Genomic DNA, 24282 nt, shown 5'->3' with positions numbered 1-24282 from the left:
GGATTTGTCTGGTACATAGCTGCACACGTAGCAAAACAAATCTGGTGTGCAACCTCTGGACATCATAACTATCCACTGTCACTGACAGCAGAATATAATCAATTGAAAATATTGGGATTTGTGTGAAAAATAACGAAAAAGCAATGAAATCGATTTTCAATTAATGCTCTTCCATAAAAAATAAAAGTTTGTCAGCATCTTAAAAACCTGATGTGATAAAGTAAAACGGTTTTCAGATTTGAAATCAGCATGAAAAACTGCACTAGAAACAGTAAACATCATATCAGATATCTACCCTCTTGTAACCCATGTTGTCAGGGACTAGAATATAGAACATACGACTTACACCATCTGCCACCACATTTTCGGTATTAGGAATGTGGCAAGACTCAAACTGAAATGCGGATAGACCAACATCCAAGACGACCAGTAAGTTTTGGCTTTGCAGGACCTAACTCGGTGCCCACGGACCTACTATGCTGTCATAGCAGGGGGAGAGGTGACATGGCGCATCCCAGGTGGCGAATAGGAGGGTCCTAACTGGCTTGCCGGCGGACTTGAGCAAAATAAAATAGCTCTCGCAGATCAAACACACAACCCCCTGTGGGTGGGGGATGCAGATTAAGAATATACTCATGGTATCCCTTGCCTGTCATAAGAGGTGACTAAAGGGTGTGACCAAGGGATACTGGATTTGGACCATGAGATGACCTGTGATTAGTAGCATCATGTGAACACCACGAGTCAACTTTTCTTGTGATTAGTACCACTATATGCAGAATACCATGGGTCTGTGTTTGGATTACTATGGGTTTACAGTACCCATGTATAGTATTCACCACTATGAGGGAGGCTCACCCTCTGTCTGGAACACCCCAAGGATATAAAGAGGCTATTTTCGCTCGAGTATTTCGGCATCTGGTTGTGGACATCATGGGTCTGCACCCATGGTGTTGCTCATATAGTAGTACTAATCACAACGTTGAGATCTCAACAGGCAGCTACACAAAGTGCACGGTTTCAACACCTAACATACTTTGTTTTCACAACATATATGCTTCTACGATAAAATCAACGTGCACCCTACCAGGACGCATAACATTCAACGCGTTCTTACAAATGTCACCAACTCAACATATTACGGCACACGAAAAGAAGAACATGCTCCATTAATATATTCAAGACTCTTAATAGCTCTAACAACAGTAGCTGCCTAAAATATCGCCAGACATTACAACCAAATATTACCTAAATTGCAAGCAGATTATACAAATACTTATCTAACCGCAATTTTGTATATAGTTATATATTTTTACGGACCCATTATATCGGAACATCATAACTAATCAAATACTATTGTGAAAACCTCGTTAACCCCATTTTACCCCAAACAATGTATATATAGCACCACATATTAATAATGTTAATGCAATGTATTTTTAACAAGGTATATACATACCACTGTTTTAGTTATGTGTCCAATTTAACAAGATTATCCAAAGCCTATGCTCAACAAATAGTTAAAAAAAAAGTTTAACCCTATTCCAAGACATAAAATAAGAATAATAGGCTTTATAAACTGATAGTATTTAAGATATATGCCAACAAGGTATTGCATACTAATATTTTAATCACAAGTGTCCAAACCAATAATTCTACATTTTCATATGACTGATCAATAATCAATTAATGTAATTTAAGAACCAATTTTTAATGTATATTATTGAACTTACTACTATTAATTTACACAAATGTATGTATATCTCATTCCACATTGTACAACCCAAATTAGATAGTGATAACATGAAAAATAGCATGTAATTTCATGGATGATGTATATTAGTTAACTACTTACCTTGACACTGTATGCTGGGAAACTTAGGATTGACACATACAATAGCTCAAATGTACCAAGACATACATACCAACATTTATGATCAGTTCCATTTAATTTAAGTTTTAATCATTATATGTGATGATTTTGTAAAATATATCTTTTATGCATGTCAACTGAAGATGACCCCCTAGGGGTCGAAACCGGTCTTGACCATATTTACTAGCTGAATGTGAATAAATTTTGTATTGATAAGGTGGTGACTTATATTTATATTGTTTTTTGTAAAGTAATATCTATCAATACGGAAATGAAACTTATAAACAACAGTAGTACCACTATGTGCGGAATACCCTGGATCTGTGGTTGGATTACTATGGGTGTAAGTGAGTAGTGCCGCAATGTGAGAAACACGGTGAGTCTACGTTACTTGTGATTAGTACCGCTACATGAGAAATAGCATGGTTCTACTTTACCAGCGATAAGTACTATTATGAAACGCCGTTGACCTGGATTTTAGAACCCTTTGGACAACAAGCATCATCGATTCAGGATTGTGCTGTGGAAGGAGGCCCTTGGTTGGTATATACCATTGTTTTAAATTAGTTTCTGGGAAGGTGGGGCATTGCGGGTTGGATCCACCGATTGTTTTAAGTTCATAATCATTGTTCGTCATCTTTCTGAATTCTAATCAGTGGATTGATTTTGCAGTTATTTTTAACTTTAAATATTGTGAGCTGGATCTGGTGATTATTTTAAATTCATATTCATCCATTCATTCATCATCAAGTTTTGAATTCTGGTCCGTGGATAAATTTTGGAATTTGGAATTGTCTTTACATTTTGTTTCATTTGGTATCATTAGGGGCCAATGACCTGGATGTTAGCCTTCTTAAATAATAAACATCGTCATCATCATTACCAACTCAGTGCTTGGCTATTAGTTTCAAGATCAAAAAGGAGATTCTTGAGACACATCCTGAATTTCTCTAAGGAAAATACAACAGCTAAAGCTTCCAACTCACTGATGGAATAATTTTTTTTAGCAAAATTGGGACTGTGAAGGATACTCTGTGTCGTTACCCACTTTCAAAATTCCTGAAGGAGAACACCTGATATAGCAGTAGAAGAAGCACAAGTTTCCAAGACGAAACATGTGGAAAATTGTGGCATTGCCAGGAGGGGAGCAATGCATAGGGCAGACCACGACTGTAGTTGACTACTATGTTTTCAACAAAAAGTTTGTTCTGTAATTTGCCCGTCTATCTGGACTAAGTCTTGTTTTTTCCCAGTTTGCTATTGCTAAAATCTTCATAACCCGGGATTTGAAGTAACCTCACTATCAGATTTCAGTTTTTGCAGAGTGTAAACTCCTTACTGCTTTTGGAGTTGACTGGAACCTGTATGAACTTAAATGGGTCCCATTTGTCTTCTCCACTTGTGCAGCTGTTCTAACTCTTTTATTAGACAGTATTTTGTCTGATATAAAATTTAAATTTGCCTATCATTACTTAGATGATTTGGTACTATACAGCAAATCTTTTGATCCCATTTATCTTAATAATGTCCTGAAAACACGGCACAAAGCAGATCTCCATTGATTAGTCCTCCAGTTTTGCAATTCAAGAACTTCATGCTTCTAAAGAAGTCAGGAACTCAGGATATTTATCACACAGACTTGAAGCTTGTCAGCTTGCTCAACAGGCGGATGATCAAAATGAGTCACCTTTATCACTCCAAATAGCATCAACATGATCAAAAGGAAATGCAGGGGAACGTTTGCACAAGAGATAGATCATTTTAGAAAATTGTAAATAGAAACAAATTTGTACTGCAGATCCAAAATCAGACCAGACTTAGGGATAAATTTTTCCCCTAAAATGGACACAATAAATCTTTAGAAACCGGGTGAGTTGGCTGTGAGGTTAGGTCAAACCCCACTGCCTCGGCAGCCCTGAAGATGTTTTTCCATGGTTTCCCATTTTCACACCAGGCAAATGCTGGGGCTGTACCTTAATTAAGGCCACGGCTGCTTCCTTCCCACTCCTACCTCTTTCCTATCCCATCATTGCCACAAGACCTATCTGTGTCGGTGTGACGTAAAGCAACTAGCAAAAAAAAAAAAAAACCTTTAGAAACCAAGACATGTAAATTCCATGTAATATCACAAGCTCAAATTGTCACCTTAATGGTACCCGGGATATTTAAGTAATTGGAATTAGCAGTGCGACATGACTATACAACTGACTCAAAAGGAGGGAACTTGCCCACAGTCTTCATAGTATGAAACCATTTGTCGCTCATTAACATGGCACTACTACCAGAACGTAACGGAGCACAAACAAGTTTGTTTTTCACTTTAATACACACATAAGGTAATTAACATTGTTCCACAGCCGAAATACTACAAGATTGTAGAAAACATTTTTCATCAGAACTGGAAAAATTTACACTCAGAAATACAATTGACATCAGGATTGGAAGGAACACACTTTGCAATCGGCATCAAGACATGGGGGGGGGGTCATTTTCTGAAATACTATCTGGAATATAGTTGGCATCATTAGTATTATTACCTTTAGGAGGTCTGGGATTATAGTGCACAGCTAGTCATTGTCTCTTATTAAGCCCAGAATGTCCAGGTCCAGAAGAGTTAGAGCAGTTCTGTGAACATTGCCTACTGAAATGCCTATCAGGTCCACAATGGAAACAAGTCTGGCTGTTTGGTGCAGAGTTACTGACATTACAGCTAGCATTGCCTAAGGGCCTAATCATAGGACAATTGCTCAATAAATGGTTAGAATGACCACAATTGAGACATGCACGAGGATTATGTAGTCTAGAAGGATAATGAGAGGGTGAGGCTTGAACAGGAGGAGAAGATAAGAGCAACCATCAACTGATCTTTGTAGTGCATGTCTTCGGCTGTTACAGTCATACCTTCCAAATGTGCGAATATTAGCAGTCTTATTACTAGGCAAATTAAGAATGATAATTAGGTGCTAAACCTTCTGTTATACTGAGCACCATTTTGACTTCAGAATAATGAAGCAAGAATACCCTAGCTTAGAACTTGATGTCTTGAATGTACTCAGAAGTGTTTCCTTCATTCATTGCGCACAAAAATAGTATTGTTGTATGAGTGAAGAGAAGGCTCAAGAAGGGATAAAGACTTCAAGAATATGAGTGTGAAAAGTGTCTATTGTCTGCCTTCAGGAAGAAGCTCAGAACATGCTCCAACAGTGCACCAGACATGTAAGGGTATATAATTTGAGAAACCTGATCATTACTGAGATTGTACACAACATTGATCCTTGAACTCAACCAGGAATCGAAGAATAAAAAGTATGACCTCATCAATAGGGTTTATGGAAAATTTAGATAGTGCGGTAGGTGGCTGAACACTTGTGAAAAGATTGGAGGAAAATAACCTTGTGCAATGGGATTGGGTGGTATCAGCATTATAATCTATGCCATTCTCAGGAAACATTTCTACCGTGACAATAGGAGAAGTATTCTGAATGTTACCAGCACTAGTACCTACTTGAAAACTGACTAATAATGTTAATGATCCACTATTTAGAGCAACAGTTTTTGTAAGTAAATCAGACAAGGCACAAAAATAATCATCACATGCTAAACACAATGGTTGGGTTAATAGATCCTGGGTATGATCTTTATGATGCACAATTTGATCTTCTATACGTTTCAGTTTGTGAATGGGTGGTTGGGAAACTTCAAATTTATCAATATTAACCTCAAATTTAGGAATAACATGCACAGTCATGAACAATAACATACTTATTTCTGCTTCAGTCATGTAAAGACTGAGCTCGATAGCTGTAGTTGCTTAAGTGTGGCCAGTATCTAGTATTCGGGAGATAGTGGGTTCGAACCCCACTGTCGACAGCCCCGAAGATGGTTTTCCATTTTCACACAGGCAAATGCTGGGGGTGTACCTTAATTAAGGCCATGGCCATATCCTTCCCACTCCTAGCCCTTTCCTACCCTATCGTCGCCGTAAGACCTATCTGTGTCGGTGTGACGAAAAAAAAAAAGTCATGTAAAGAATGACTACGGGATCCACAAGTCAGGCTGACAAACGTTGCACGTCACCTGCAACATAACCTGATTAAGCTTTGTTTCGGATTTGGAGTTCATACTCCTATCTCGTCTTCCTTAGGAAGGAAGGGATTGGCTTGCTTTGGTCATTCATTGTGAAAGCAAAGGTAAAGAAATAGTGATTAGCTGGGTACCTACAAAATCAGCATATAGGTCTAAACTTTAAAAACCTGACCACCTTGTTGAAGATCTCAAATGCACCAACCATGCTCATAAGTACCACATTGTACCCTGCAGTGTCAGTACACAAGGTAAAACAAGGAAATTACAAATAAAGACAATGCAAACAAACAGGAAAGGGTGAATGCGGAATGTGTGGACAACCTTGTCGGGAATTTTATTTTTTGCTACTTGTTTAACTTTGAACTAACACATTAAAGGTTTTCAGCAACAGAAGGATGGGAAAGTGCTAGGATTGGGAGGATAGTGGCCATGGCCTTCATTAAGGTGCAGCCCCAGAATTTGCCTGGTGTGAAAATGGGTAACAATGGAACACCATCTTCAGGCCTGCCGATGGTGGGGTTTGAACCCACTATCTCCAGAATGCAAGCTCACAGCTGCGCAACCCTAACAACTAACACAGTGCCAGGAATTGACATTAGATTTTCAATAATTGAATCAAGTTCTCAAGCATACCGGTAATCGTTGGCTTTAACTCATTTCCGAGTAATTAACTTCTTCCAATAAATTCGCTTCTGTCTGTGAATGTACTTTCAATGGTTGAACAGACCAATTCTATCATGGAATAAGCGTCCACACAGATTGCACAGAATTGTTGGAGGAGGGCATGGTTGTGCTGCATGTAGTTTTCGTGCTTCCCTCTTTGCCTCTTCACATCTGTGTCATTCTCCATCAAACAGATTGACAGCAGCAGGAATGGTCCGGCGCCAAATAGTGCGGTCTTGAGCAGGCATGTCCCAGGTTTGTGGATAGAGACCTGTCATCTTCATAGCATGTTTAAGTTTTTTTGTACAATTTGCTTTACGTCGCACCAACACAGATAGCTCTTACGATGACAATGGGACAGGAAAGTGCTAGGAGTGGGAAGGAAGCGGCCGTAGCCTTAAGTAACGTACAGCCCCAGCATTTGCCTGGTGTGAAAATGGGAAACCACGGAAAACTATCTCCAGGGCTGCCGACAGTGGGATTCGAACCCTCTATCTCCCGAATACTGGGTACTGGCCGCGCTTAAGCGACTGCAGCTATTGAGCTCTGTAGTGTGCTTAAGCTTAAGCTGGTCCTTGCAGTACCTCATGGGGGCTCCACGAGGTCTGGTGCCGGAACAAAGTTCACCATACAGGATTTGGTGTGGAAATCTGGTATCACTCATCTGATGGACATTGCCAATCCATCTAAGCTGATGACCAATTATGGACAATACTGTGCTCTTGGCAAGCACTTTTTCAACAACAGCAATGTTGGTAACATGGTCTTCCCTTTTGATCCTAAGGATGGATCGAAGTTTTGTGTGTGGAAACACTCAGGCTTTTTCATATCACGTTGGCGAAGGGTCCAAGTTTCACAACCATACAGCAATGTTGTGATGATAACAGCGTGGTACACCATGAGTTTCTTCTTCAGAGTCAGGTCTTCATTCATGAACGCCTGGTGTGAGAGTCGTCCAAATGCTGCACGAGCAGCACCAATTCTCTTCTCAACATGTTGCTCACAGTTACGGTGCACAGATAGGATACTACCCAAGTATGAAAAGTGGTCTACCTTCTCCAGTGGAGTATCTGAGATGGAGATGTTGACATGTGGAAAGGTTGTGCCTGGTAAAGGTTGTGCTAGGACCTTGGTCTTCTGAATGTTAATGGTGAGACCAAAACGATCACATGCACTCTTGTAGCAGTTAACAGACTGTTGCTGTAGCCAGTTAATAATTTGGACATTAAATACAATTTAATATTCGTTAACACCTTATCATAAAATCAAATTTAAACAAAGTAAAATACATGGAAACTAATGGCAGGATGTGGAAAGCGGAAGGAACCCTACGAGGTTGTGGATCGAAGGACTTTTGTGGCCGAAGCTTGGAACAAAGAATAATTTAGTTAATATCTACTTATCATAAATATTTATTTATTACAAAAACTTCTGTGAGTAATTAAAAAGGTGAAATAAAATAAAGTTACATTAGGAAATTTAAGATTTGCTTACCCCAAGAGAAGCCAGAGCTCCTGGACAGCCCATTCGCCCTTCATGATGCCGAAGACAGAAATCCAACCACCGTGCGACGTGCTTCTCGAAGGTAGCTTGTGCCGGATGGTGCAACTGGAAGCGGCCCTGCAAAATTAATGACCAATGAGCGCACAGGAGTTACCTTCCGATTAATCTAAACCAATCAAATTTAAACGGTTAATTGGACGCTTGTTAGGAAACATCTCAAATCTTGTGCAAGTCCCAGAAAAATCGGCATGTGCAGTAGAGGGTGAATCACAATTTTTTATCATAAGATTTTAGACAGTTTTGAATGATAAATAATTTACTTGAAGAAGGTCAAATATATAACTCTTGCTGCACACGTCACAGTTGCAATTCCTCTGGTGTGAGTGTAGGTGATGTAGCATCATTAGCATACAGCATTTTTGTTAAGTCTAGAGAGCTCATGGGTAATGAACGCTGTTCTTCTGTCAGGCCTGTCATTATCTGACACATCAAGTAAAGTTCTTCCATTTCATGTTGCTATTCTCAGAGTGCGACTTTCCTGCTTTTGATTTCTGACCACATGAGGGGTGACCTGCTGAGTGCGGCTGCCCAGCCGGACATAAGATGTGACTTCCGATGTTTAACCCACCTTTTCTAGGGCCTTCCCCATGTGGAGAGGACAGCAGTAATCCTAAACAGGCCTGCCCAAACACAGATGCAGGACTGTATTCCAGAGTAGTCACAGGGTTTTAGGGAAACGACCATCACACATCTGCTGCCAATGTGCAGGTCCGAACTAGGGGATTCCAGTTTCACCCGTAACCTGCCCCCACCATCCATATCTCATCACTGCAGTACTTTGGAAGTAGTAAGTGACATTTGGAAGAAGTGCCACTGGTGTGGATTAGTTTAGGGTGGAACAGGAAGTGACCCATGCACTGTGATCTCGGAGCCGTGTCCTACGGCACATATGGAATGAGACATGCAGGATCAAACACCGAGACTGCATCGAACTGCTGCAGACTTAAAGTACTACTGAGGTGCACCTTCACAGCCAGTTTATCTGGCATGACCTTTTCTGCCTTCACGACCAGTGGGAACCATGAAAGTAACAGATTCCTCCTCCGCTCGTTTCGCCATAGGGCCAAACGCTTGTGATGGATTCCAGTGTCATGTCCTACACTGAGGGGACCATCAACCTTCCTAAAGGGGCTCATCTGCCCAAAGCCGTTGGCCCCTGTAAGGAGTCGAGTTATTTACCGCCGCTTGACACTCGGCATTGAGTCGCTGGCTGTACGGACTTAGTCCATTACCGTAGCGGAATATCCAGCCAGACAGAGATACTGGTAATAAATTAAATATTAAAAAATTGCATAATGAGGGTCTTCACATTTGAACATGCTCAAGGGGAAAGAAATTAAAAGTATAAAAACTAATGAGTTCTTGACCGTACATATCATGAAGTTCACTTCAGTACCTTGGGCTTAAAATTTAGCCTCACTTTACATATAAATTAATTCAAATGGTATACAGTTATCGAACAAAAGACAGGCACTTGAATTCATGGTCCTGCTTTCAGAACCTACGTGGTGCTGCTACTCAACATTGGCATCCAGCTTAAAAACACTATATCAAGGCAAAAAGTTAAAAATTCAGGATACTAAAGGTTAACAGGCAAATAATTTAGAAAACACTACCAACCAAAGATGAACATTAAGGGGATTTTGAAAGCATTACAATGACTAGTTTTCACATCCATGAGTGCATGCTGTAGAATGGCTAAATCTGAAGTTAACAGTTGAAACCATATGTGTGACATTACAAGCAGAAGAAAGGTAGTGTACCTAATTACAAACCTTAAGGACGAATATAAAATTACGTGATGCAGTGGGCAAATCCCATTCTACAGAAGCAACAATAGATTTAAATTAAATTTTCTGATATGTAAAGGTTACAAAATCAAATTTGCACCGAACAAGTGGCTGCGCGGCTTGGGTCTTATAGCTGTCATCTTGCATTCGGGAGATACTGGGTTCGAACCCCACTGTTGGTAGCCCTGAAGATTGTTCTGTGTTTTCCCATTTTCACACCAGGCAAATGCTGGGGCTGTACCTGAATTAAGGCCATGGATGCTTCCTTCCCACTCCTAGGCCTTTCCTTTCCCATCATCGCCCATCATGCTTTTCAAGGAATGTTGTATGTGTACCTTTGTGTTGCAATTCTCTCAGTTTCAGTATAAATACTTCCTTCTGAACTGCTGAATACCTACATTATATGTATATGCTTTTCACGGAACACTAGATTTGTAATTTATCCTGTGCTGATTATTGCTTGTACTGTGCTTGTTCATATAATATTGATAAACAATATCTTTTATGAATTTACTGAAGAATTTTTCTGGATTGAAGGTCAGAGAGAATTATTGTTTAGTGATGTTGCATTAATTTTATATATTTCATTTTAATTGTTCTTTGAATGTTAACTAGTTTTTGGAGTTTCATGAGTGTTGTTCTGTTTTCTCTATGACAGATCTGACAGAAGTGTATGGTATATGCCACAGAGTACAGCACTCTGCAAATCACATGATGGCAGATTCGAAACAGCTTGAAACATTATTTACTGCTGTGGACACCACATGGTCAAACCTTGAGCAGTTTTATACTAAAGCAGATATTACGGTAAGGAGTTCTGCAGTATATTTGGTTCATACCAATCTCGTGATTTTCATTGGTGAAATACATATCCTTTAGAAGTTGATTTATTCTAATAAGTCGATGCATTTATATTTGAAAACCCATTATGTTAGGGAGTCGAGAAATAAATTTTCATAAACTGTGCTCCATTGATAATGGTCTTCTGTAGTTACTTGTGTCATTAGCAGAGTTGGGAAGTAATTGGGTAAAAGTAATCAGATTACTTGTAATGATTACATTCTCAGTAATTTTTACTTGTAATAGTTACTTTTTATAAAAAACAATTTTTACTTGTAATATACTTCTTGAAATAAAATTGTAATCATTATGTTCTAGTAGTTGTTACTTTCTAGTAATTTACATACATTGCACGGAAGCAGGAATTTGGGGGGGGGGGGGAAATAAGTGATGATGAAGATAAGCTTTTCATTTCTACTTCTGCAAAACCAGTAACTTCACCAGTGCTGGATGAGTTACTTTTTTGTACCTCTCCAGTACTATAAAAAACAGTATACTTATTCCAACGATGTTCTTAAAATTAAACACAGAGGCATTCCTTCAGTTGCACCTGTAGGGTGTCTTTTAAATAAATGCAAAGGTGTACATTCCCCAAAAAGGTCTAGGATTAGTGATGAGAATTTTAGAACCAATTATTTTATTTGTAAAATAAATGACAAATTATCTGAAATGCTAAATGTCATTAACTAAATAAACATAATGGGAAAAGATCATTTTGCATGTTCCAAACTATCAGGTTTAGTCTCACCTAATGATGATGGCCACTTAGTGTCTCTATGCTTAAAAAAAAACAAATACACAGAATGAAGTAATATCTTTTCTTTGCAAACATTAGTATTATTTCAGCTTCATGCGAAAAAATGTGATTTCCTTAAGGCTAGTGTTCTGTGAAGAAATTGTAATTTTACTGATTACTTGTTGGAAAAGTACTTCGTAATTTTTTGAGTAAATTATTTCTCAGGTAACTGTAATTCAGCCCAATTACTTTTTCCTTGTACTGTTCCCATCACTGGTCATTATGAGATGATTAAATTTGACCAGTATCTGAATAAAGGCAAATGAAGTGATGAAGTATTAGTTTAAATTGTACTTTTTATATAAAGTAAAACTTTTCTTAAACGGACGTTCTGTTAAGCGGAAACATACCGTTAGCAGAAAATTAATCCGATCCCTTGACTTCGGCATAAAATGTAATACAAAGCACTGTGGATTAAGTGGAAACTGTCAAATGCATAAACAGAAACCTAAAGATGCTTTTTAATGGAAAATTACCCATCCTCCCAGAGGATCGTTAAGCAAGATTTTAACCATCATATACATTCCAGAAGGTCTGTGATGCAAGTGGTGGTTTTCTATATGGTACTTTCCTTCTTTACTAGTTCCTTTGTTTTGAGGATTAACTGGACTACCTGGATAATGCACTTTCCGCATAATACTCTACAAATAGCCTATAAACCATCATTGGAATTCACCATCAGTGGTTCAGTAGTTATTACTATAGATTCATGGAGAAGAATTATGTTTGATATTAACATAAAAGTTAAATTGATCCAAGCAAGTGAGCAAGATAAATTATCTGCAAAACATGTCAGGACATTATTTAACGTTGGAAAAACTCAGTTCTTTGCAAATGTGGCTCGATCACTGAAATAATATCACATACCCTCTCAACACGTGAAATTTCATTTTGTTTCCTCCTCTCCTTCTGGGTGCTTAATTTTTTTTTTGTCAGGCAGTGTATTTAATGTGGATAAGTAGAGAATGTACACATTTTTCCCTAGTAAACTTTCTTTAAGCAGAAACTGTCTTTAGAGGAAAATTTTCTCAGTTCCTTGTGATACGTGATACCATTAGAGATAGGTTTTACTGTATAATGCACATTTTTGATTCATTATGATTACAGCAGTATTCAATAGGTAATAAATTTCATATTAATCCTTATTAAAGAGCAATATAATGTCAGACAAATGCTAAAGGTTTCCACCTATTCAATACTATTTGTTGTACCGGTAATCTTAAAAAAGTTGCGTATATTTGTTGAAACTAGTTTTGGTGTTTCTAGAGACCATCATCAGTCAAAATCAATAAAAGTTAAGGCAAGACATGAATTGAAAATCCACAGCCTGTTTCTGGTCATTTGACCGAGTCAGGAATGGAAGATAGGAATTGTGCTGGCTGCCAAAGCCTGTCACACTCCTCTGGGACAATGATTAATGACTGATAGATGAAATGAAATGATATTGGAGAGTGTTACTGGAATGGAAGATGACAGCGAAAATCGGTGTACCCGGAGAAAAACCTGTCCCGCCTCCGCTTTGTCCAGCACAAATCTCACATGGAGTGACCGGGATTTGAACCACGGAACCCAGCAGTGAGAGGGTGGCGTGCTGCTGCCTGAGCCACGGAGGCTCTAAGACATGAATTATAGATAAAATGTATGAAGCAAGCATGTGTTGCTGAAATTCAGTGCAAGACAAGTAAAGTAGAGAATGTACACTTTTTTTTCCCTAGTAAACTTTACTCAAGTGCTGGTATTTTAAGTGCTTTTTTAATGATCCATATTGGAAACAAATGAACATCTCAACACTTTCCCATCGACATCATTCTGTTCACACTTGTTTCTGCTGAGCTGAGTTCTACAAGATTCCTCAAGTGCTGGTATTTTAAGTGTTTCACCTGGTCTTCTGTGAGGTGCATTCTTCAAATTGGAGGAAGGCTGAGAGCTTGCACAGGACATGTGATTGTGATGAGTGTTTTTCAAATCTTTACTTGTCTTGCACTGAATTTCAGCAACAGATGCTTGCTTCATAAATTGTATCTATAATTCATGTCTTGCCTTAACTTCTATTGATTTTGACTGATCATGGTCTCTAGTAAGGCCTTAACTAGTTTCAACAAATATACATGACATTTTTTAAGGTTACAACAAATAGTATTGAATTGGTGGAAACCTTTAGCTTTTGTTTTACAATACAGCAGTATTATTGCTCCATCTTAGAATGTCATTAAAATCATCCAACAACATAATATTATCCCTGTTTGCCATAATTAATATCACATACTTGTTACAGTTTGGAAGCAGATAAAACTCTGTTTAAGGCATTAGTAAGATGATAACTCCTAATACTGATCATCCAGACTACCGCTGTCAGTATCTGATGTACTATTTGTAACATTATTCACCGTGACAGCAATTTTTCTTTCTTTTGTGAGGTGGTAGATTTTTCTCCTTTCCTGTTGTATACTGTAAGTTATATTCTATTAAATTATAAAATATCAAATACTTCGGAATAGTCTGCCAGGAGTATGCATGAGTTTTTGCCAGTTTTTGTGGTAAGGAAAACACGTAATTTTCAAGGGAAATTAATTTTTTTAACTTCAAAATATTGGCTATCGGCTTCTACACACTTCGCCCATCTCTCAGGTAAGTTATGAATACCATGCCAGAAAAACTGCTTGTCTTTTGTAGCAAACCATTCAAGCCATTTTCCAACTTCCTCGAAATTGCTGAATTGCTGCTCTGCGAGCGCGTTTCCCATTGATGCAGAGAGGTGGCACCAGGTCGGGGAAGTACGGCGGATGCGGAAGGATGTCCCATCCAAGCTGTTTCAAGGTGTCTTTCACCAGTTTTGCTGTGTGAGGCGGCACATTGTCGTGTAACAAAATCACTTTGCCATGTCTTCTGGCCCATTTTGTCCGTCTTTCGATCAATGCATGATTTAAATTAATCATTTGTTGGCGATAGCGTTGTGCAATAGCGGTTTTGCCGGGCTTCAAGAGTTCATAATACACAATACCGCTCTGGTCCCACTAGACACAAAGCATGGTCTTGTTGCTGAAGCGATTTGGCCTTGGTGTTGAAGGACCGACTTCACCAGGTGACAGTCACGATTTTCTCCGCTTCGGGTTTTTAGAATACATTTTTCGTTGCCCGTCACAGTTCGGTACAGACATTGTTTTCTTTCATGGCATTGAAGCAGAATTTCACAAGTGACTTTGTGATTTTCCATTTACCATTCATTCAGATCGTGTGGGACCCATTTACCGAGTTTATTGATCTTTCCCATTGCTCGTAAACGTCTGCACATTGTTTCTTGCGACACATTTAATGCTTGTGCCAATTGCTGTTGAGTTGGAGTTGGGTCATCATCCAGTAACGCCTGCAATTGATCGTCTTCGCACTTTTTTGGTCTACCAGAGCGTGCACTGTCTTTCACATTGAAATCACCATGTTAAAATTGTCTAAACCATGTCTCACATGTTCATATCAATGGAGCGTGTTCACCATATGTTTCTACCAGCAAACAATGACTTTCCAAAGCCTTTTACTTTTGATTAAATGTTCTTTTTCAGGCACAAACGTCAACATGATCACTGAACGATACAACACAGACGCTAGTGTTCGGTGGACTCAACTTTTGTGTGTTGGTAGGTTAATGTCAGACGAACAAACTGACGTATGTGTCAAATTCATGTGGTGCATACTGTTCGCTGGCACCATCTCTTAGTGAAACTGGAAGGGACTTATGCATAAACGTGGTAGTTATCAGAGTGTAGTAGGATTATTATGCCCAGGTTGAGTGGCTCACACAGTAGTGTGCTGGCCTGCTCACTGTAAGTTGGCGAGTTTGATCCTGGTTCAGTCTGGTAGAGTATGAAGTTGCTCAAATATGCCAGCCTCATGTTGGTAGATTTACAGGCATGTAAAAGACCTAGGGACAAAATTCTGGCACCTTGACATCGTTAAAAACCGCCTGGAAGATATTTAAGCTGTATTCTTTCTCTAAACAGTGTCTGTGATACACTGGCTAGATCTTCCTGCACTGCAGTTGCCCATGGAGTTGTACATATCCAGGTTATGAGAAGACAAAAAGAATTCTTTGTATTATTCTGATGTTAAGCATTTGAGACAGATGACTGTAAAACATAAGATGGCACTTCATCATAACAAGTGAGAGCATTTTAAATTGAGATTACAGCTCTGCATTTGACCTCAGGTGATATTTGCCCTCAGAACTGTGACATGGGCCAAGGATCTTCCTAAGAAATTTCCTCTCTTTCATTTTGATGCCATCTGTCCACTGTGGTGTGGGCCAAGTATTCAGCAGCACATAAGACTTCAGGACATATACTGTGGTGTAGTGGTGGTATTTGGCCTACCATGAGATCGATCTAGATTGATAAGTGGGTTTGCAGATGTGGAAAACTGTTTCTATGCCTTTAGCCCGATATTTCAGAGCTTCCTTCTCTGATGCATTAAAGGAAATGAATGAATGCATTGTTTGATTTTTCCATATTTTGTATTGGGAAATGCAGTGGTATAATGATCAGATATCATTACCCAGTTTTTATATAAAGTTATCTCGAGACATCTTCAGCTACTTTTTTAATGTTTCAACCTGTGGAGGCAGGCAGTGTTGAGGTCATCTGCAATTAGGAAAACACCAGCTGCAAAAGCAAGGCAGTCAATGTTCACTGCTTTGGATCCAGTGCTTTGCCTAATCCCATTGTGGGTTGTCTGTTGCTCCATTCATGGATTACCTTTTCAAGAATGCAGTTGAAAAGAATGCAGTTGAAAAGGATGCATGTTGAACACCAGTCTTAATCTCAAAGATTTTAGGTATTTCTACATAAATTTCATTTGTGAATAGGTGTTGGTCAGAGTTTGTTTGGTATGGAAAGGGTCCTTATCCATACCCTTCTCCTTGAGGATATCAAGAAGACTGAATCAGTCGATTGAGTCATATGCATTCTTGAAATCAACAGAAATTGATGCAAGTGGTTTTATTATTATTATTATTATTATTATTATTATTATTATTATTATTATTATTATTATTATTATTGTAGTAGTAGTAGTAGTAGTAGTAGTGTTGTTATTTGTGATCCTTTTAATTTTATACAGCCTAAAAATATCAGTCCCTATTCCTATTTGGTTTTACACTCGAGAATACAGACAGAATCATTAATGTCAATTATAACTCAGTATCAGAGACTCTTACAAACGAATAAAAGGGTCATGACTACGAATAACACTTGCGTTAAGGACAGGAAGAGTATGTAAAGTCTTTGAGCACAGATAGTATAGACTCGTAACTTCTAACTGAACACTAGACCTTGGCGTAGCTAAAGCAACATATTCACCTACCACTGTGGGTATAAAACCAGGCTGTGCAAAGATAGGATCAGTACCTTTGGTAGAGGGACAAACGTACTTGTCCTGAATCAGCCTCATATACTCCTCAGGAGTGGGTTTTTGTCTCAGCGCCACCCAGACGATCTCTCTGGGAATGCAGTCAAAGGCTTTCTTCAGGTCGATGAACATTATGTGGAGCTCCTTACATAGTACATAGTGCCTGAATTGCATCACCTGTAGACATTCCAGGTGTGAAACAGCACTGGTTTTGATGTGTATCGATAATATTCCTGATGCTCTTTATAATGGCATACTTCAACATTTTGAGTGTGTTTGATGTGAGTTTCATGCTTAGTTGTTCCCATGTTCTTCGATGTCTCCCTTTTGCTTGAACATAGGTACGGGTTAGCTTTTGATTAAACTTTTCTGGCATGGACGCCTCAGTAAGGGTCTTAATAAACATCTTAAACAGTCAATTTTTGCCATTGGCAGAACTTGAATTTCTGATAGTTCACTCTTCTCAAATTGTGCCTCACAATATTCTCGGAGTGTTAACCTGTACCTTTGCGTGCTCATGTAAGCTTGGAAACATTTATGTTGTAACTTGGATATCTAGCAAATTTATTGGTATGTTACTTTTTCATTGTCAGCATAATGTTTTAACTTTATTAAGTTTCTTGGCTGCAGGGTTTTTCCTATTGATTCCTTCTGAAAAGGGTCTTGATCTTCTAATTTTATAGTGTTTTCATTTGGAAATGTATTTCTACTTCACTTTCATCTTTGTTTTAGTTTCAAGCTATTGTTTAACCTTGTAACCTTTTTTAAATTTAACATGTAATTAATCGGTAGCTTGGATTTTGTAGATATGGGACTAGCCCACTGAATAATAATTAGAAGAGGGATCTTCACTGTTAGGTTTTTTGAAGTGCCTTCAGCAAAATCATGTAAAGTTATCCTCGTTGTGTAGAGTATCAGTGAAATTCCCATTTATTTCCTCTGTCTCAAGAGTTTCTACATTCCTTTTGAGGTTTTGATATTTTTCAGTTATGAAGAACAGTGTGTAAATTATTTGTTGTATTTTCTAGTTTATCTGTTACTGTTTATGCTTTTCAAGAGTATACTGAAGAATGTAAGGTTGACACCATTTTAATTTTAATTTTTTTTTACTGAGTGAGTTGGCCGTGTGGTTAGGGCCGCACAGCTGTGAGCTTGCATCCGGGAGATAGTGGGTTTGAGCCCCACTGTCGGCAGTCCTGAAAATGATTTTCCGTTGTTTTACATTTTTACACCAAGCAGTTAAGCAATTAAGGCTGTACCTTAATTAAGGCCACAGCCGCTTCCTTCCCATTCCTAGGGCTTTCCTATCCCATTGTCGCCATAAGACCTATGTGTGTCGGTACAACGTAAAGCAAATTGTAAAAAAACATTTATTTTTACTATATTTGGAATTTATTTTTATTCATCTTCTTCTGCTACCACTTTTCCCACACCTGTTGGATTGCAGGTAATAACTGTGTTGCACATGTGGATTTTGCCATGTTTTACAGCTGGATGCCCTTCCTGATGCCAAAGCTATGTGGAGGGATGTAATCACTATTGCATGTTCCTGTGGTGATTGGTAGTGTGGTGTGTTGTGTTGTCTGAATATGAAGAGGAGAGTGTTGGGACATACACAGACAACCAGTCCTCGGGGCATAAGAATTAATAAGCCGCAATTAAAATCCCCAACCCGGCCATGAATCAAACCTGGGACTCTTTGAACCGAAGGCCTCGGCGCTGACCATTCAGCCAAGAAGTCAGACTATATTGTGAATTTATTTACCATATTTTAAATTTTTTATTTTGACAAATAAATGTTCTCCTTAGAATGACTAATAGTTTTGAGATTCAGTACATAAAAGGCCATGTTCCACATCCATTTTCTTTTCTTGTAGGTTTAAATCTTATGCTGTGATTGTACTGGCAATGGTTACAATTTTATTATTACAAGTAATCATGCTCATGGTCCGTATTGACTAATAACTTGAGAATATATGTTAAACTCTAAATCAATATCCATATTACAATCTAAAAAGATTATTAATGGAATAAATGTGAACATGTTTCAGAAACAGTGCTTTCATTTCTTTCAAGTGCATTAATGTTGTGATTTTAATCTTATTTATGTGTTTGTGTGCTGATGATAGCTCCAAGAGCTGAAACATGGTCACATTTATTCCATTAATAATCTTTTTTAGATTGTAATATGCGTATTGATTTGGTGGTTTAACTATATATATATTTTTTTAAACGGTTACAATAGCCAAAGGACGACTTCCTCCTTGTTTCAGGTAACCTGCAAAACAAAGTAAATAGATTATAGGCTCTAAAATGGCTGTTATTTTTGTTTTTCATATTGTGCCATGAGGCGTCAAGACTGAGTTGTCGCATTTAAACGCCCCTGCTTTGCGTGATATATACACTTCAAGCAAATAAATGCGCTTACTCCCCTCGGCCCACAACAGACTTTAGCCCTTTATGATGTTTAGTGAAAAATGGAAGGGTATATATAGGTACTAAAACCTTCCTCAGGGTAAAAATATTAACTTCGTCCAATAAAATATGTTAATATTATCGCAGGTTCCGTTGAAGAGTGAGAGCATGAGCATAAATATCATTTAACCCCCATATTCTAGCAACACACCTCATTATTCACCATCTCATCTCAATAATTCCTGTTATTATTAATCATCTTACCTTACAGCGACATATCATTACCTATTTTTCAAAATATAACTCAGAAATAATCCTAACACTAATTTATTAGCATGCTAATATTGTATGAAAGCAGATAAAATTGAAATGTACGTTGTAGAGAAAAGAAAATGAACAGTATGATAAACATTCATATTAAATACATAGATCTTTCGTTCGACGTAGTTGGAATTGGGTCTTTTACATTCTTTCATTCAATATTTGTCATTAATGCTTCACTGAATTAGTTAATTCCATCATTACGCACACATATAGTTCATAGGGTAAATATTTCATAAGGTTATATCCTTTATTATGGGCAGGAAGTGGGGAATTCTTCATATTTGGGTATTCGTGTTCATTTTTTCGAGATCCGAGATAATTAACAAGTTTCCTCGTCGTGGCATTTGACTATCATCACACTCTAAAATAATTTTAAAGTTGGAAATATTAACTGGGCATCGTCATATCAATTCATACATGACAGTGGAAATCATATTTAATCAATAAGTGCCTTACATAAAATAACCTATCACTGTTAACTGTGCAATTGTGCCATTCAGTAATATTTATATGTGCTACTATTACTGCAGTATACTCTCACTTCATCTACCTCTGTGCCAATACTCCGACGTAATTCAAGTAGTCAATCTACAGTTTAATTAGGAGACATTTATGTTCTGCAGGGCAATAATTCTAAATATCCCTACATCTACGCCAATGAGTACCTGAAACTCAATACCTATGCATCATCTTTCATGTTATTTTACCAATCAACATTATATCAGCTGGTCTGTAGCTCTATATTCACATAAACATGACCTAACCTCATAGCCTGAATCTTATTTATGATGCATTACCAGTATCTAACACACTAATCACCAAGCTCGATAGCTGCAGTCGCTTAAGTGCGGCCAGTATCCAGTAATCAGGAGATAGTGGGTTCGAGCCCCACTGTCGGCAGCCCTTCCACTTCCTAGGCCTTTCCTGTCCCATCGTCGCCATAAGACATATCTGTGTCGGTGTGACATAAAGCAAAAAAAAAAAAAAACCCAACAACAATAAAACACACTAATCCGTAACATCGACTTCCTTCATCTAATCTTACGATGAAACAAACAATACATTTCATTACTCTCATTACTACATATTTCTCATAAACCTCTTCTTAATAACCCAACTGAATACATCTATTCTCATTTCACTACCTCTAAATATCATATTTGTTACGGTTTGGTTTTCCCATGACAACATATTCTTCTTAATGAACGCGTATTTTCAATATAATCCATTTCTTCATATAATATAATCGTTGTGGCCATGTCTGTCCATCTGGTTTGTTCAATTCCTAGGTTATACTCTGTAATTCATAGATCTTCAACTCAATCTCCCCTAGTTCATTGCTAAGTAATCTTTCCGTGTAGATTGGTATCTTAACATCGATATACACACTTCACAGTTGTTGACAATAACCTATAATTTCATTATGAGTATATCTACTACTTATATTGGCACACACACGCAGTTAACTGCCTAAGATCTAGCACTGACATTCACAATTTGGCACATATAATCCGTTTATAGGTAATTCTTCATTCCTTCTAATTTATTTCATCAGCTACTAATAGTTTTAATATGTATATTGGAAACTTATTACTTATCTCGTCTCGAATGGGTCAGCTGCTGGCTCCTGCTCGTATGTTATGCCATCTCTGAGTAATTGGACGCCATCTCCGGACACGTCACAGCTGGTCAACGGGCTTTGCAGTCTCGGTCTCCGTCATAGTAGCTTGGGCAGTCCTCCATTGGCTTAAGCGGTTTCCATCATATTACAGGAGTTCATGCAAGAAGAAAATAACATTATTCGGGCAGAATACATAGTTAATTCTTTCATTTCATGCCTTTTAATAGATAAAAGTAATTGCTAGTATTTTCTCTTGTGTCTTGAAATTGTGCTTTATATGACTTTAAATGCGGCTTATTCTTATTAAATATATCTTTTCCTGCACGTTGGCTAATGCTTCTCGTTTTTATTTCTGTTAATCTGGACTATATTCAGCCACTTAGAGTACTATAATTCGCCCTTTCTTCTCGATCTAGCGCTGGTCCATAAGTTCCTTTCTCTTCAATATTTTTAAACAGAAATGTATACGTTTCTCCTTGTCTTGACTTAATCTTGAACCAAAAATGATTTAATTCTTCGCTCTTATTTATATTACTTCTTCACAGCTATCTTCCTGTACATTAATTGACGTCTTCGTGCTTCCAAGTGGATTACTTTTTTTCAAATGCGATCTTCTTTTTTTCAAGGTAGTTAAGAATTAATTGAATTCAATTATTTCTTGAGACAATAGTTGTTCCAACATGAAACTCTTCTTCCGATGGTCTTTCACACGTCTCCGCCTTCTAAACTGTGATTAACTTGCCTCTTGATGACAGTTCATACGTATTCATGTCGCATGAAGCCCGCACATGCCATTTTGTCCGCTATATCGCTGCGAGTAGGATCGCCTCGACTGTAACGTAATGGTACAATACTTAAAGGCAGAAACAGGTTCCAAGGAGGACATTCTGGGAGTCATTAATGAACAAGGGGAGCGTGTATGTGGGGATCTTCAAAAGGCAGAAGTAGTCAGTCAGCAGTATGTAAAGATTGTTGGTCACAAGGATAATGTCGAGATAGAGAAGCTGACTAATCCTAAAGAAGTATTAAAATTTACATATGATAACAATGTCATTTACAATAAGATACAAAAATTGAAAACTAGAAAAGCAGCTGGAATTGATAAGGTTTCAGGAGATATACTAAAGACAATGGGTTGGGCTATAGTACCGTATCTGAAGTACTTACTTGATTACTGTTTCCGGAGAGTTGCTATAGTAGCCACTGTGTATAAAAGAAAGGGTGATAAACATAAAACTGAAAATTACAGGCCGGTAAGTTTGACATGCATTGCATGTAAGCCTTGGAAAAGCATTCTTCTGATTATATTAGACATTTCTTTGAAATTAATAACTGGTTCGATAGAAGACCGTTCGGGTTTAGGAAAGGTTATTCCACTGAAGCTCAATTTGTTGTTGTTGTTGTTGTTGCTATTTTGCTTTACGTCGCACCGACACATACGTCTTATGGCGACGATGGGATAGGAAAGGCCTAGGAATTGGAAGGAAGCGGCCATGGCCTTAATTAAGGTACAGCCCCGGCATTTGCCTGGTGTGAAAATGGGAAACCACGGAAAACCATCTTCAGGGCTGCCGACGGTGGGGCTCGAACCCACTATCTCCCGATTACTGGATACTGGCCGCACTTAAGCGACTGCAGCTATCGAGCTCGGTAAGCTCAATTTGTAGGATTCCAGCAAGATGTAGCAGATGTCTTGGATTCAGGAGGTCAGATGGACTGTATCGCGATTGACCTGTCTAAAGCATTTGATAGGGTGGATCATGGGAGACTAATGGCAAAAATGAGTGCAATTGGGCTAGACAAAATAGTGACTGAATGGGTTGCTATATTTCTAGAAAATAGATCTCAGAGAATTAGAGTAGGTGAAGCTTTATCTGACCCTTTAATAATTAAAGAGGAGAATTCCTCAAGGCAGTATTATTGGACCTTTATGTTTTCTTATATATATAAATGATATTAGTAAAGAAGTGGAATCAGAGATAAGGCTTTTTGCAGATAATGATATTCTGTATAGAGTAATAAATAAGTTACAAGGTTATGAGCAATTGCAAAATGACCTCGATAATGCTGTGAGATGAACAGCAGGCAATGGGATGATGATGAATGGGGATAACAGTCAGGTTGTGAGTTTCACAAATAGAAAAGTCCTGTCAGTTTTAATTATTGCGTTGATGGGGTGAACGTTCTTTATGGGGATCACTGTAAGTACCTATGTGTTAATATAAAGAAATGTCTTCATTGGGGTAATCACATAAATGGGATTGTAAATAAATGGTACAGATCTCTGCACATGGTTATGAGGGTGTTTAGGGGTTGTAGTAAGGATGTAAAGGAGAGGTCATACAAGTCTCTGATAATACCCCAAATAAAATATGGTTCTAGTATATGGGACCCTCATCACGATTACTTGATTCAAGAACTGGAAAAAATCTACAGAAAAGCAGCTCGATTTGTTCTGGGTAATTTCCAACAAAGGAGTGGTGTTACAAAAATATTGCGATGTTTGGGCTGGGAATACTTGGGAGAAAGGAGACGAGCTGCTCAATTAAATGGTATGTTCCGAGCTGTCAGTGGAGAGATGGCGTGGAATGACATTAGTAGACGAATAAGTTTGAGTGGTATCTTTAAAAGTAGGAAAGATCACAATATGAAGATAAAGTTGGAATTCAAGAGGAAAAATTGGGACAAATATTCGTTTATAGGAAGGGGTGTTAGGGATTGGAATAACTTACCAAGAGTGATGTTCAATGAATTTCCAATTTCTTTGAAATCATTTAAGAAAAGGCTAGGAAAACAACAGATAGGGAATCTGCCATCTGGGCGACTGCCCTAAATGTGGATCAGTGTTGATTGATTGATTGATTGATTGATTGATTGATTGATTGATTGATTGATTGATTGATTGATTGATTGA

The 24282-nt window shown here is 38.1% G+C and overlaps 1 protein-coding gene across 1 annotated transcript in view; it reads left to right on the top strand.

The window, feature by feature from the left end:
* LOC136863191 (synergin gamma) overlaps window positions 1-24282 on the top strand; it is a 236612-nt gene that overhangs the window by 203998 nt on the left and 8332 nt on the right. Inside the window, exon 7 of the mRNA XM_067139548.2 lies at window positions 10634-10782. Within this exon, the coding sequence (XP_066995649.2) occupies window positions 10634-10782 (149 nt within the window). The remainder of the gene's footprint in view (window positions 1-10633; window positions 10783-24282) is intronic.

The sequence above is a fragment of the Anabrus simplex genome, chromosome 2 (assembly GCF_040414725.1).
Source record: "Anabrus simplex isolate iqAnaSimp1 chromosome 2, ASM4041472v1, whole genome shotgun sequence".
Lineage (NCBI taxonomy): Eukaryota > Metazoa > Arthropoda > Insecta > Orthoptera > Tettigoniidae > Anabrus > Anabrus simplex.
Note: the sequence above shows the minus strand (reverse complement) of the source record. Positions and strands in the feature narration are given on the sequence as shown.